At 45.4% G+C, this 13,472-nt stretch overlaps 1 protein-coding gene across 1 annotated transcript in view; it reads right to left on the bottom strand.

Annotated features, from left to right (window-relative positions):
• Nucleotides 1-13,472, bottom strand: part of LOC128360907 (arf-GAP with Rho-GAP domain, ANK repeat and PH domain-containing protein 1) — a 59,068-nt gene that overhangs the window by 15,749 nt on the left and 29,847 nt on the right. Inside the window, 1 exon segment of the mRNA XM_053321461.1 lies at nucleotides 12,599-12,781. Coding sequence (XP_053177436.1) covers nucleotides 12,599-12,781 — 183 coding nt within the window.

The following is a 13,472-nucleotide window of genomic DNA, read 5'->3' as shown; positions in this document are numbered from 1 at the left end:
CTTTCCTCCCTCCCTCCCTCCCTCCCTCCTTCTCTCTTTCTTTCCTTCCTCTACTCCCTCCCTCCTTCCTTCCTTCCTTCCTCCCTCCCTCCTTCTTTTCTTCCCTCCTTCCTTCTTTTCTTCCCTCTGAATGAACACAACTGATGTTAACTGAGTTTTTTCACCATGAATTCAGACGGTGACACATAAAAACCAGGTTTTACCGGCTGACCACCAGGTTGGTACTTGGGAGGGGCGAGGGGACTAGAGTGGTGGGGAAGGGTTAGTAAAAAGACAGAAGTGACAGCTTTTAAAAGATTGAATCAAGTTTCTGTAAGAGTGGGAGTATGTTTACTTGGAAGACTGGATGTTTGGGGGAAACCTGAGCTAGACGAGATTGTTGATACCTGGAGTGTGACTGACTGGCATTTTTTATCTTCATCTTTTTTTCCTGCTCAGATTTTGCCCAGAGCTTTTATCTTCTCCCTTTGTCGGTGAAACAACTGAAGGCCTACTGTTTTTTATCTTCTTGTTCTTTTCTGTTTCTCCAATGTGTTTAACCCTTGTGTCGTCCTCTCCCGGGTCAAATTGACCCTGTCTGTTTTGACTGTTCCTTCTTTTCCCCTTCCTCTTCCTACCTTCCTTCTTCCTTCAATCTGTCTTTCCTCCTCCCTCCTTCTCTTTCTTTCCTTCCTCTCTCTCCTCCCTCCCTCCTTCGTCCGTCCGTCCGTCGTCCTTCCTTCCTTCCTTCCTTCGTCGTCCTTCCTTCCTCCTTCCTTCCTTCCTTCCATCTGTCTTTCCTCCTCCCTCCTCCCTCCTTCATCTCTCCTTCACTCTCTCTCCTCCTATCCTCTATTCTTTCTTCCCCTCTACCTTCCTCCTTTCCTCTGTCCTTTTCCCTTTTTTTCCCTTCCTCCTTCCTTCTTTCCTCCCTCCCTCCCTCCCTCCCTCCCTCCCTCCTTCTCTCTTTCTTTCCTTCCTTTCCTCCCTTCCTTCTTCCTCCCTCCGTCCTTCTTTTCTTCCCTCCTTCCCTTTCCTTCCTCCCTCCTCCTTTTCTGTTTCTCCAATGAGCATAAACACAACTGAGTTTTTTCACCATGAATTCAGACGTGACACATAAAAACACAGGTTTACCCGGCTGACCACCCTGTTTAGTGGGTACTGACTCAATCCACAAAACCCAGAAACCAGAAAAACACTTCAGATCAATCCATGCAGGCCAGCGTTAGTCACCTGCCAGTCAGCCGAGCCACGTCATGACACACATTCAATGCAGTATAGACCCTGTAACCAGATGCCACTAAGCATACAGATCAGTGACACATTCCTCCGCCTGATAACTATCTGTGTGTACGTTTTCAACTATAAACTGAACAAGCCGGGCCCTCTGTGTCCCAATGTGGACTTCCATGTGAAGGTTTTAAAATGCTGCATATGTAGGTCACTCAGCACACATACTGTAATGTATCAATGGCTGCAGCTAAAGTATGCAGCTTCTGACCCGAGAGCAGTGAACCAACGCAACAGAGTACAATGAGGAAATGGGTTATTTGAGTGTTTGAGTTGAGACCTCACGCCCCTCCCAACATCTGCTGCTGCCTATGAAAAAAAAGAGAGTAATGTAATAACACACACACACACACACACACACACACAACACACACACACAGCACACATACACACACACAGGCAAGAAAGAAAAAAAAGAAGGGAGAGGGAATTCAAGAATCTTACCAAATTTCCCCAGAGAGAGAGAGAAAGAGAGAAATGGAGAGATTTTATCTGGGTGTGTCGAGAAAAGCCCTAAAAATCACAGGCCTCCATCTGGCCTCTGCATTTATACACGGGACAGAATAGGAGGAAAAGAAAGAGATGAGAGAAACAGAAGAAAAGAAAAATATTGTGAAAGGAAGATCAAAAGCTTTTTTGTAGGAGTCAGGGTTCGGGTCACATTAATCAGCAGCTGGTTGTGCTTGGCTATGATTTTGACATAATGCACACACACACACACACATACACACACACACACACACACCACATACACAAACACACAGCCTCGTCTGCTTCGTCCACTTCATCGTATACTGAGTGTCCAGCCAAAAACACACCCACATCTAGACCGTGTACGCATGTCCATATATTAAATCCAGATGACAAGACTAGGTTGCTTTTTTTTTTAAACATATTCCATCATTACCTCACCAGGGACGGAGATGGAGAGACGGAGGCGGACGTAAAAATCCAGACAGAAGAAGAAGAGAGAGAGAGAGGGGAGAGAGGGAGAGAGAGAAGAATGAATATATGAAACCAAGGACTAATAGACGCATATAGAAAAAGAAAGACAGAAAGAAAAGGAAAAGAAAGGACAATTTACGATGAATGATGGAAATAATAAGAAGTTGGAAAAGATGAGACAAAAGAAAGAGATGGAACTTTTCTTCTATTGAAGCTACACCCCGCAACAATAAAAGCACAAAAACAAGCCAATAAACTATTTTTACTATTGTTGCCTCACTGCTTTGTCACCACGCTTAAAAACAACTACCAGTAACACGTTGATCACTGAGATGAAAGACTCAAAATATCTCAGTTGGAAATTGACGGAGACACAAGTCATGAGAAAATAATAATTACTATTTTAACCTTTGTGTCGTCCTCCCGGGTCAAATTGACCCTGTCTATTTTGGCGGTTCCTTCCTTCCTTCCTTCCTTCCTCCCTCCTTTCCTTCCTTTTTCCTCCATTCCTTCTGTCCCTCCTTCGATCTGTCCTTCCCCCCTCTTTCTTTCCTGCCTCCTTTCCTTCCTTCCTTCCTTCCTTCCTTCCCCCTGTTCCTCCTTCCTTCCTCCCTTCCTTCTTGTCCTTCCTTCCTTCCTCCTGTTCCTCCTTCCTTCCTCCCTTCCTTCTTGTCCTTCCTTCCTTCCTCCTGTTCTTCCTGCCTCCTTCCTGCCTCCTGTCCTTCCTTCCTTCCTCCTGTTCTTCCTTCCTTCCTCCCCTCCTGTTCTTCCTTCCTTCCTTCCTTCCTCCTGTTCTTCCTTCCCTTCCTTCCTCCTGTTCTTCCTTCCTTCCTTCCTTCCTGCCTCCCTTCCTTCCTCCCTTCATCTCTCCTGCCCTTCCTTCCTTCCTCCTGTTCTTCCTTCCTTCCTTCCTCCCCCCCTTCCTTCCTTCCTTCCTTCCCTTTCCTCACTCCCTTCTTCCTTCCTTCTTCCTCCCTTCCTTCCTCCTTCCCTTCCTTCCTTCTTCAACTCGAGCACAACAGGAGGGTTAATGCCTTTTTTTAGGACACACATCACAGGAAGTTAAAAGGCATGCAATGTTTTTTTTTCTTGGTTTAGTTTTTTTCTTTTGTTTCTTTTACAAAAGTCTGAACATTACAAAAGCTGAGGCAACATACCAGCTGGGTTTATAAAGGTTATCGCCACTATAACAGCATGTTGTGAATCTTTCTATATGCACTGGAAAGCTCCCAACTTATCTTAAAGTCATTCCTGTGCATTAAAAAGACAATAAAACTGAGGTTAGTAACTATAGCTGGGTCAATGTTTAACCAACTGGAAGTATATCGTCTGCTTCGAGAACAGACTCACTCTACTAACACATGCTTACATTTCTTTGATAAGATAAAAAATGGGAAGCGAGGGAGATATACAGGTATGTTAGGTATTCTGTTAATAACACTGAGATGTGTAGGATTAAAAAGATGCAGCTGTGAATGGGTTTAAATCTTACTTGGGAAATGGGAAACAGGTAAAGTTGGTGAGGTCATGTCTAGTTATGGGCTGTGTTCGAAACCGCATACTCGCATACTACATACTACATACTTCTATGCTACATACTACATACTAAAGGACCAGATAGTAAGTTTCATTTTAGCTCTAACTCTGTAAATAAACCACTTTATCCACATTTCTAACCTTTTTAGGAAGAAAGTAAAGTAGCCCTTTAGATCCACAATGTGACGCTAATTTGTCCAAATAACATGTTTAAAGTTTTGTTCCTGAGAATTCGGAGTTAGCCGTAGCGAGTAACGCACTTCCTGTCATTTTCACAAAATAAAACACCCGTTACCTTTTATTATTAAGAAAATCATAACGATAGAATTGGTACTTTTATTTTGAAAACAGGAAGTGAACATACCCTCGCTGTAGCTAACTTGAACCACCAAGGTGGTGATCTGTGACGTTTTGGGTTTTTTCAGAAGTTGTGTTGCATCTTGGGTAAAGTGAGTGTGAGTAGTAGCGTTGCATCTTGGGTAATGTGAATGTGAGTAGTCAGCTCTTGATGCATACTCTGCATTTCTGGAGAATCTAGTAAACCATCCAGGAACTTCTCACATACTCTAAATCACATACTACGCAGTTGAAACACACTACATACTTCACATGACGTCAGAGTTAGTACGAGTAGTAGGAAAGTATGCATGTACACATTCAGGAAAGAAAGAGAAGGAGGAATGAAAGGAAGGAGGGAAGAAAAGAAGGAGGGAGGGAAGGAAGGAAGGAAGGAAGGAAGGAAGGAAGGGAGGAAGGGAGGAAGAAGGAAGGAAAGGAGGGAAGGAAGGAAAGGAGGAAAGGAAGGAAGGACAGAGGAAAGAAGGAAGGAAGGAAGGAAGGAAGGTAGGACGGAGGGAGGAAAGAAGGAAGGAGGAAGGGAAGCAAAAGGGGAAAATAGGAAGGGAGGAATAAATGAAAGAAGGAAGGGAGGAAGGTAGGGGGGAGGAAAGAAAGAGAAGGAGGAATGAAGGGAGGAAGGAAAGGAATGAGGGAAGAAAAGAAGGAGGGAGGAAGGAAGGAAGGGAGGAGAGAGAGGAAGGAAAGAAAGAGAGAAGGAGGGAGGGAGGAAAGACAGACACATGTTGGGGTACCACAGGGCTCCATTATAGGTCCATTGTTGTTTTTAACGTTAAACTGGAGTCCAGTAAAGATACCAGAGTAATACAGGACAGGTCTTTACATCCGGGAAAGACAGAGTACATTTTATTTGTCTCTAAGAAAAGCTTTACAATGAAGGTACAGTGTGAAGAAAATGTTATTGAAGCCTAAACGAGTGTCAGATATCTTCGAGTCTCTCTCAACCAATCTGTGTCGGGCGAGGAAATTCATATAATTCACAAAAATGCTTCAGAATATATGAAGTTTTACTGGTTTGGCCGGTAGCCCACACGACTACAACACAAGAGCAAGCATTATGTCCTGCAGCGTTAGTAATCCGCATGTTTCCATTCAACCACCACTTAAGAAATAAATGTTTTTAAGTAACGCTTTCAAGTGATATCGTCTGAGGGTTTCTTTCTGTTTGTCACAATACTCTTTTTGAGTCGTTGCGCTTTAAAATTCCTGAAAAAAATCTAATTAAAATCAAATCAGCCACAAGCACAAAGTCAACTTACAAACAACAAACACAGGCTGAAACAGACTTGTCCCACTCGTCCAGGTGGGAAACATGCTGTATGGACTACGTTTCATTTATTTTTATGAGACATGTGATGTCAAGTGGAATCAGTGAACCACTTCACAGTCTTTTAGAAACAGATAGCTCCTTTTTTTTAACAAGTGCAACAAAGCAAGGTACTGTAACTCAAACTTGGCATGCGTGAACGCTCCAAGCTGGCTGCCAAAACTTCTCTGTTAAATAACTCGAAGCCATACATTTCTCTGCCAAACCTCTTCTTCACTCCCATCCAACTGCCTTTAGGCTTTTACTGCCATCAAAACACTAAGGGAATTATCAACAGCCAATTATTATTATTAATATTATTATTATTATTATTATTATTAATGTAACAGTGACAGAGGTAGTGTTGACTTTCTGTGTAGGATTTCTTTATGCATGCATTAACACCTTTCAATAGAGCAACACAGACATTACTCGATGTCTTGCAAGAGAATCTGAAGCATAAATAAAGAAAGGAAGATTAGTGAAAAGCATCAATAGTTGACCGACTGGTAGAGATGAAAAGAACGAGTGCATAAGAAGGAAGGGCGGGGGGGGGGGATTAAAAGCAGGAAGAATAGACAAGAAAGACGGAGACGGAGAGACAATGATGTCCATTGACAGAAGTGAGCCTATCATCTACTCCCGAGTAGACAGAGACCACATGTATACACACTTAAATGTGGTGTTTGCTCAGCTGCACTGAGATCACCGAACCAATCAGAAAGATCCACAGTCCAGTCACACACACACACACACAAGCACTTCGTCCGTCAATAAAACACACATTCAAATTTACAGGGTTAAAACACAACAGCAGCACACAGACTCATACTTTCACTACCCTGTCCTACAGCTCAGCAGCAAACAGAGTCTTACCTGTGGGCTTTCACTTCTCTTCAAATCACTCTCCTGTTTTTTGTCAGTCGACTAACTCAAAAGTCAAAAATGCAAAAGAAAAGTCTTGTATGTAGTATCTCGATGCTGAAGTCTTACAGAAAAGTTAAAAAAAAAAAAAAAGGAATACCATCCGCTTACAAATAAGAAAGAAAAGAGTGTAAGACTGAGTAGACAAGACTTTCTGCAGCAGTCCCAGCCAAACAATGAGGTGGACAGGAGGAGGAGGAGGAGAGGAGGAGGAGGAGAAGAGAGGGAGAGGCGGAGTTAAAGCACATTCCAGCTACAGCAGTGAGTAATGATGTCACATTTAGGGGAGAGAGGGAGAGAGAGAGAGAGAGAGACAAAAAGGGAAAAACAAAAGAAGAGAGAAAACTGAGAAGTGGGGATAGAGAGAGAGAGAGAGAGAGAGAGAGAGAGAGAGAGAGAGAGAGAGAAGAGAGGGAGAGGGAGAGAGGGAGAGGGGAGAGAGAGAGAGAGAGAAAAAGGGAAAAACAAAAGAAGAGAGAAAACTGAGTAGTGGAGATAAAGAGATAGAAGTAATCTGAATTTATTCCAAGTCTCATACAGAACACAAATATTATATCTCACTGTGTCTCGCTTCCTACTAACTCACTTCCTTACTATCACAGTGAGTTTTCACCTACATAGTTAACACACTGCAGAACTTATTTATTAATTATTTATTTATTTAAAGACACGCCGAATTTAAAAAGAATAGCAAGTCAGAGAGCTGAAGAGGTAAAAGGGTAGAGCAACAAGCATTTCAGTTCCTATTTGGGTTGAAATGAGATGGAAGTTGTAAATAAATCCACAAAAGAAAAAAGATCTAAAGAAGACCACAGTGATCGTAATCTAGTGTTGAGCAAGAGCTGCAGAGAGAAAGTAGTAACAGGAAAAAGAGATAGCCATCACAGAGAGAAGAGGGGGTGGAGGGAGGGGGGGGGGGGGGGGTGAGGGGGGGGCTGAATGAAGAAGAAGGAGGAAGGACCAGCAGCTTAACAAAAACGGTATTTAACCAAAACAAGCTTTGATTAGTGTGTGTGTGTGTGTGTGTGTGTGTGTGTGTTCAACAATAAGACAACTTCCTTTATCTCTTTCTGTTCATCCCACACAGAGTGACTCACACACACACACACACATACACACACACACACACACACACACACACACACACACACACACACACACACACACCACACACACACACACACACACACACACATATAAAGACGAGTTGAAATGCCTGAGGGAGGAAAAATAAAAACTCACAGTCAGGTGCTAAATGTGACTCACTCACACACTCGGCCCGTCAGAGAGCGCTCCACATTGTTGGTGTGTAAGTAGGTTAAGCAGCTAATGAGTGACCTGAACCGCTGAGACGTTATTCACCGCTCACACCGTGGGAGCACAGCGACGCCGACGACACAACACAAAAGAAATCTTCTCAAAAGTTTCTGCTCTTGGATTTTTTTTACAGCCTCATCGTGAGCAGCCACAGCAGGAGTGTCGTTAACAGGTAGTTCCTCTTGGATGACTCTGGAAATAAGGCAGCTGCTGATTCTCTTAAACCGCTAGTATGAGCTTAACCCTCCTGCTGTCCTCAAGTCAAGGAAGGAAAGGAGGGAGGGAGGGAGGTAGAAGGAAGGAAAGGAGGGAGGGAGGAAAGGGAGGGAGGAAGGAAGGAAGGAAAGGAGGGAGAAGAAAGGAAAGGAGGGAAATAAGGAAGGAAGGAAGGACAGAGGAAAGAAGGAAGGGTGGAGGAAAGAAAGAGGAAAGGAAGGAAGGACAGAGGACGGACAGAAGGAATGAGGAAGGGAAAATAGGAAGGGAGGAATAAAGGAAAGAAGGACAGAGGAAAGAAGGAAGAGAGGAATGAAGGGAGGAAGGAAAGGAAGGAAGGAAGGAAGGAAGGAAGGAAGGAAGGAAGGAAGGAAGGAAGGAAGAAAGGAAGGAAGGAGAGAGAGAGGAAGGAAAGAAAGAGAGAAGGAGGGAGGGAGGAAGACAGAAGGAAGGAAGGAAGGAAGGAAGGAAGGAAGGGAGGAAAGACAGAAGGAAGGAAGGAAGGAAGGAAGGGAGGAAGAAGGAAGGAAGGAAAGGAGGGAGGAAGAAAGGAGGGAAGGAAGGACATGAGGAAGGATGGGAGGAAAGGAAAGGAAGGCAGGACAGAGAGGAAGGAAGGAAGGAAGGTAGGATGGAGTTAGGAAAGAAGGAAGGAAGGAGGAAGGGAAGCAAAGGGAAAATAGGAAGGGAGGGATAAAGGAAAGAAGGACAGAGGAAGGAATGAAGGGAGGGAGGGAGGAAGGAGGGAGGGAGGAAGGAAAGAAGGACAGAGGAAAGAAGGAAGGGAGGAAGATAGTCAAGCCAAGCTTTGTAATCTAGGAACGTGTCTTTCACTCACAGCTGCAGTGAGTTAAAAAACCGAGTCGTTCGAATGTAAAGTGAAAAAATCGAGTTTCCCCCAAAATGAACCCGGAGCTCGGAAATGAGCAAAAGTTTTAACCGCTAAGAGAATTAGCAGAAGTCTGAAGTCTGAAGTCTTTACCGTCACTGACTGGAGAGGAGGAGAGAAGGAGCATATTTGCTATTTCAGACTTCTGAGATGAGACAGCCGAGAGCATGAGAAACCATCAACCCCTCCTGTCGTCCTCCCGGGTCAACTTGACCCCGTCTGTTTTGACTGTTCCTTCTTTCCTCCTTCCTCCCTCATTCTGTCTTTCCTCCCTCCCTCCTTATCTCTTTCTTTCCTTCCTCTCTCTCCTCCCTTCCTTCCTTCCTCCCTCCATTCCTCCTTCTCTTTCTTTCCTCCCCCTACCTTCCTCCCTTCCTTCTTTCCTCTGTCCTTCTTTCCTTTATTCCTCCTTCCTATTTTCCCTTTTGCTTCCCTACCTTCCTTCCTTCTTTTCCTCTGTCCTTCCTTCCTTTCCTCCTGTCCTCCTTCCTTCATTCATTCCTCCCTCCTTTCCTCCCTTCCTTCCTTCTGTCTTTCCTCCCTCCCTCCTTCTCTCTTTCTTTGCTTCCTCTCCTCCCTTCCTTCCTTCCTTCCTTCCTTCCTCCCTCCTCCCTTCATTCCTCCTTCTCTTCTTCCTCCCCTACCTTACTTCTTTCCTCTGTCCTTCCTTCCTTTCTTCCTCCCTCCTTTCCTTCCTTCCTCTTCCTCCTCCTTTCCTCCCTTCATTCCTCCTGTCCTTCCTTCCTTCTTCCTCCCATCATTCCTCCTGTCCTTCCTTCCTTCTTCCTTCCTTCTTCCTCCCTCCTTTCCTCCCTTCATTCCTCCTGTCCTTCCTTCCTTCTCCTCCCATCATTCCTCCTGTCCTTCCTTCCTTTCCTCCCTTCCTTCCTCCTGTCCTTCCTTCCTTTCCTTCCGTCCTTCTCCCTCCCTTCCTCCTGTCCTTCCTTCCTTCCTTTCCTCCTTCCTTCCCTCCTTTCTTCCTCCCTCCTTTCCTTCCTTCCTTCTTCCTCCCTCCTTTCCTCCCTTCATTCCTCCTGTCCTTCCTTCTTCTTGCTCCCATCATTCCTCCTGTCCTTCCTTCCTTTCCTCCCTTCCTTCCCTCCTTTCTTCCTCCCTCTTTCCTTCCTTCCTTCTTCCTACCTCCTTTCCTCCCTTCATTCCTCCTGTCCTTCCTTCCTGTCCTTCCTCCCTTTCCTTCCGTCCTTCTCCTCCCTTCCTCCTGTCCTTCCTTCCTTTCCTCCCTTCCTTCCCTCCCTCCTTTCCTTCCTTCCTTCTCCCTCCCTCCTTTCCTCCCTTCATTCCTCCTGTCCTTCCTTCCTTTCCTCCCTTCCTTCCTCCTGTCCTTCCTTCCCTCCTTTCTTCCTCCCTCCTTTCCTTCCATCTTCCTCCTTTCTTCCTCCCTCCTTCCTTCCTTCCTTCTTCCTCCCTCCTGTCCTTCCTTCCCCCCCCCTGTCCTTCCCTCCTCCTTCTCTTTCTTTCCTTCCTCTCTTCCTCCCTTCCTATTTCCCTTTTGCTTCCCTCCCTCCGTCCTACCTTTCTCCTTTCCTTCCTTTCTCCTTCCTCCTTTCCTTCCTCCCTTCTTCCTACCTCCTTTCCTCCCTTCTTCTTCCTCCCTTCCTTCCTTCCTTCGAGGACAACAGGAGGGTTTAAATATTCTTCTTTTCAGTCCAATTTCAGACCCTAAATATGTGTATGTACACGTCCTATATGACCCATCGTGTTGCTTTGTGTCCTCTCTATCTTTAACAGGTCAGTACAAGAACACTGAAAACACACACAGAGTCATTTAGTCATAGTCTGAGCGGTGAGGGTCCAGGTGTACAGTAGCGTGTATGGTGTGTGTGTATTCCAGTCACAACTAAGCCTGTGACCCCCCCATCCCTCCTTCCTTCTTTCCTCCCTCCCTCCTGTCCTTCCTTCCCTCCTTTCCTTCCTTCCTTCTTCCTCCCTCCTTTCCTTCCTCCTTCCTCCCTTCCTTCCTTCTGTCTTTCCTTCCTTCCTTCTTCCTCCCTCCTTTCCTTCCTCCTTTCCTCCCTTCCTTCCTTCTGTCTGTCTTTCCTCTCTCCCTCCTTCTCTCCTTCTCTCTCTCCTTCCTTCTTTCCTTCCTTCTTTCTATCTTTCCTCCCTCCCTCCCTCCTTCTCTCTTCTTTCCTTCCTCTCTCTTCTCCCTTCCTCCTTCCTTTCTTTCCTTCCTTCTTTCCTCTGTCCTTCTTTCCTTTATTCCTCCCTTCCTATTTTCCCTTTGCTTCCCTTCCTCCTTCCATCTTCCTTCCTTCCTCTCTTCCTCTGTCCTTCCTTCCTTTCCTCCCTCCTTTCTTCCCTTCCTTCCTTCTGTCTTTCCTCTCTCCCTCCTTCTCTCTTTCTTTCCTTTCTCTCTCTCCTTCCTTCCTTCCTTCCTTCTGTCTTTCCTCCCTCCTCCCTCCTTCTCTCTTTCTTTCCTTCCTCTCTCTCCTCCTCCTTCCCCCTCCCTCCTTCCTTTCTTTCCTTCCTCCCTTCATTCCTCCTTCTCTTTCTTTTCTCCCTTCCTCCCTCCCTCCTTCCTTTCTTTCCTTCCTCCCTTCATTCCTCCTTCTCTTTCTTTTCTCCCTTCCTTCTTTCCTCTGTCCTTCTTTCCTTTATTCCTCCCTTCCTATTTTCCCTTTTGCTTTCCTTCCTCCTTCCTTCTTTCCTCCCTCCGTCCTACCTTCCTCCTTTCCTCCCTTCCTTCCTTCCTCCTGTCCGTCCTACCTTCCTCCCTCCTTTCCTTCCTTCCTTTCCTTCCTCCCTCCCAGTAGCGTGTATGGTGTGTGTGTGTATTCCAGTCACAACTAAGCCTGTGACACCCCCCTTCCTCCCTCCCTCCTGTCCTTCCTTCCCTCCTTTCCTTCCTTCCTTCTTCCTCCCTCCTTTCCTTCCTCCTTTCCTCCCTTCCTTCCTTCTGTCTTTCATTCCTTCCTTCTTCCTCCCTCCTTTCCTTCCTCCTTTCCTCCCTTCCTTCCTTCTGTCTTTCCTCTCTCCCTCCTTATCTTTCTTTCCTTTCTCTCTCTCCTTCCTTCTTTCTGTCTTTCCTCCCTCCCTCCCTCCTTCTCACTTGCTTTCCTTCCTCTCTCTCCTCCCTTCCTCCCTCCCTCCTTCCTTTCTTTCCTTCCTCCCTTCATTCCTCCTTCTCTTTCTTTTCTCCCTTCCTTCTTTCCTCTGTCCGTCTTTCCTTTATTCCTCCCTTCCTATTTTCCCTTTTGCTTTCCTTCCTCCTTCCTTCTTTCCTCCCTCCGTCCTACCTTCCTCCTTTCCTCCCTTCCTTCCTCCTGTCCGTCCTACCTTCCTCCCTCCTTTCCTTCCTCCCTCCCAGTAGCGTGTATGGTGTGTGTGCGTATTCCAGTCACAACTAAGCCTGTGACACCCCCCCTCCCCTCCCCTCCCTCCCCTCCCCTCCTCTATGAGACATGAGCACACCACTGCTGGGGGAAAAAAAATCTGCTGGGAAGCCTTATGCATTATGAGGCAAGAGCAAAAACTCAATGCTATAATCATCAGCAATGGGTGTTACAAAGCGAGTAACTGCATTAGGACACCGTGATGGGATAAAAAGAGGATTTAGTCATACTGGATATTTCATAACCAACCATCTCTAAATCACAGTCTCTCTCTCTCTCTATATACCCTCCCTGTGTTCATAAAGCTTTCCTAAGATATGCTCATCGACTTTGCACTTTGCACTCGGCACGCAACTTGCACAACAATCTCATACGCTCACGAATCACACAGTATCTCAATAACAACAACGGAGCTTGTATGATTAAAAATAAAGAATTTTAAAAAATAAATAAAAAATTTAAAAAAAAGGAGAAACGTGATCTTACATTGTTGAGCTCTCCCTGGTTTCCATACAGCGGGTGGTACTTCCTGTATTTGCCCTGCCGGTATTTGTTGGTGATGAAGCGTCGTCTCTCTTCGCTGCAGCTCGTCGGTGTCAGAGCTTCACTCGGTGGGATGTTCGCCGCCCAGAAACTGTTTGCCCGTTCGTTGCCTAGCTGCAGGAACACCTGCGTCACAGGTAAGGGTGAAGGAGGAGATGAATATCCAGATTATTAAAAAAAGTGCATGTGTGTAGCGACTGCCTAAGAAGTTACCTCATAGCTGTTAACACAAACTAAGCTTCATAAAGATTGACTGCAAGGATATATATGTTGTAAAAGTGTAAAAAATAAAGTTTATGGGTTAAAGCAACTGGAATTACTCAAATAGATAAATCAGGCGCGTCAAACTCATCTTCATTTAAGGAACACATACAACACAATTTGAATGGATGTGGGTCGGATCATTAAAAGGAAGGAAGGAAGAGAAGGAAAAGAAGGAGGAGAAGGAAGAGAATACAGGAAGGAAGGAAGGAAGAAAGGAAGGAAGGACAGATGGAAGGAAGAGAAGGAAGGAAGGAAGGAAGAGAAGAGAAGATAAGAAGGAAGGAAGGAAGGAAGAGAAGAGAAGATAAGAAGGAAGGAAGGAAGGAAGGAAGGAAGGAAAGAAAAGAGGGAGGAGAAGGAAGAGAATACAGGAAGGAAGGAAGGAAGGAAGAAAGAAAGGGAGGAAGGACAGATGGAAGAAAGAGAAGGAAGGAAGGGAGCAAGGACAGATGGAAGGAAGCAAGGACAGATGGAAGGAAGAGAAGAGAAGACAAAAAGGAAGGAAGGAAGGAAGGAAGGAAGGAAGGAAGGAAGGAAGGAAGGAAAAGAACAC

This window comes from Scomber japonicus, chromosome 6 (assembly GCF_027409825.1).
Source record: "Scomber japonicus isolate fScoJap1 chromosome 6, fScoJap1.pri, whole genome shotgun sequence".
Classification (NCBI taxonomy): Eukaryota; Metazoa; Chordata; class Actinopteri; order Scombriformes; family Scombridae; genus Scomber; species Scomber japonicus.
This window is presented reverse-complemented; position numbering and strand designations above follow the sequence as displayed.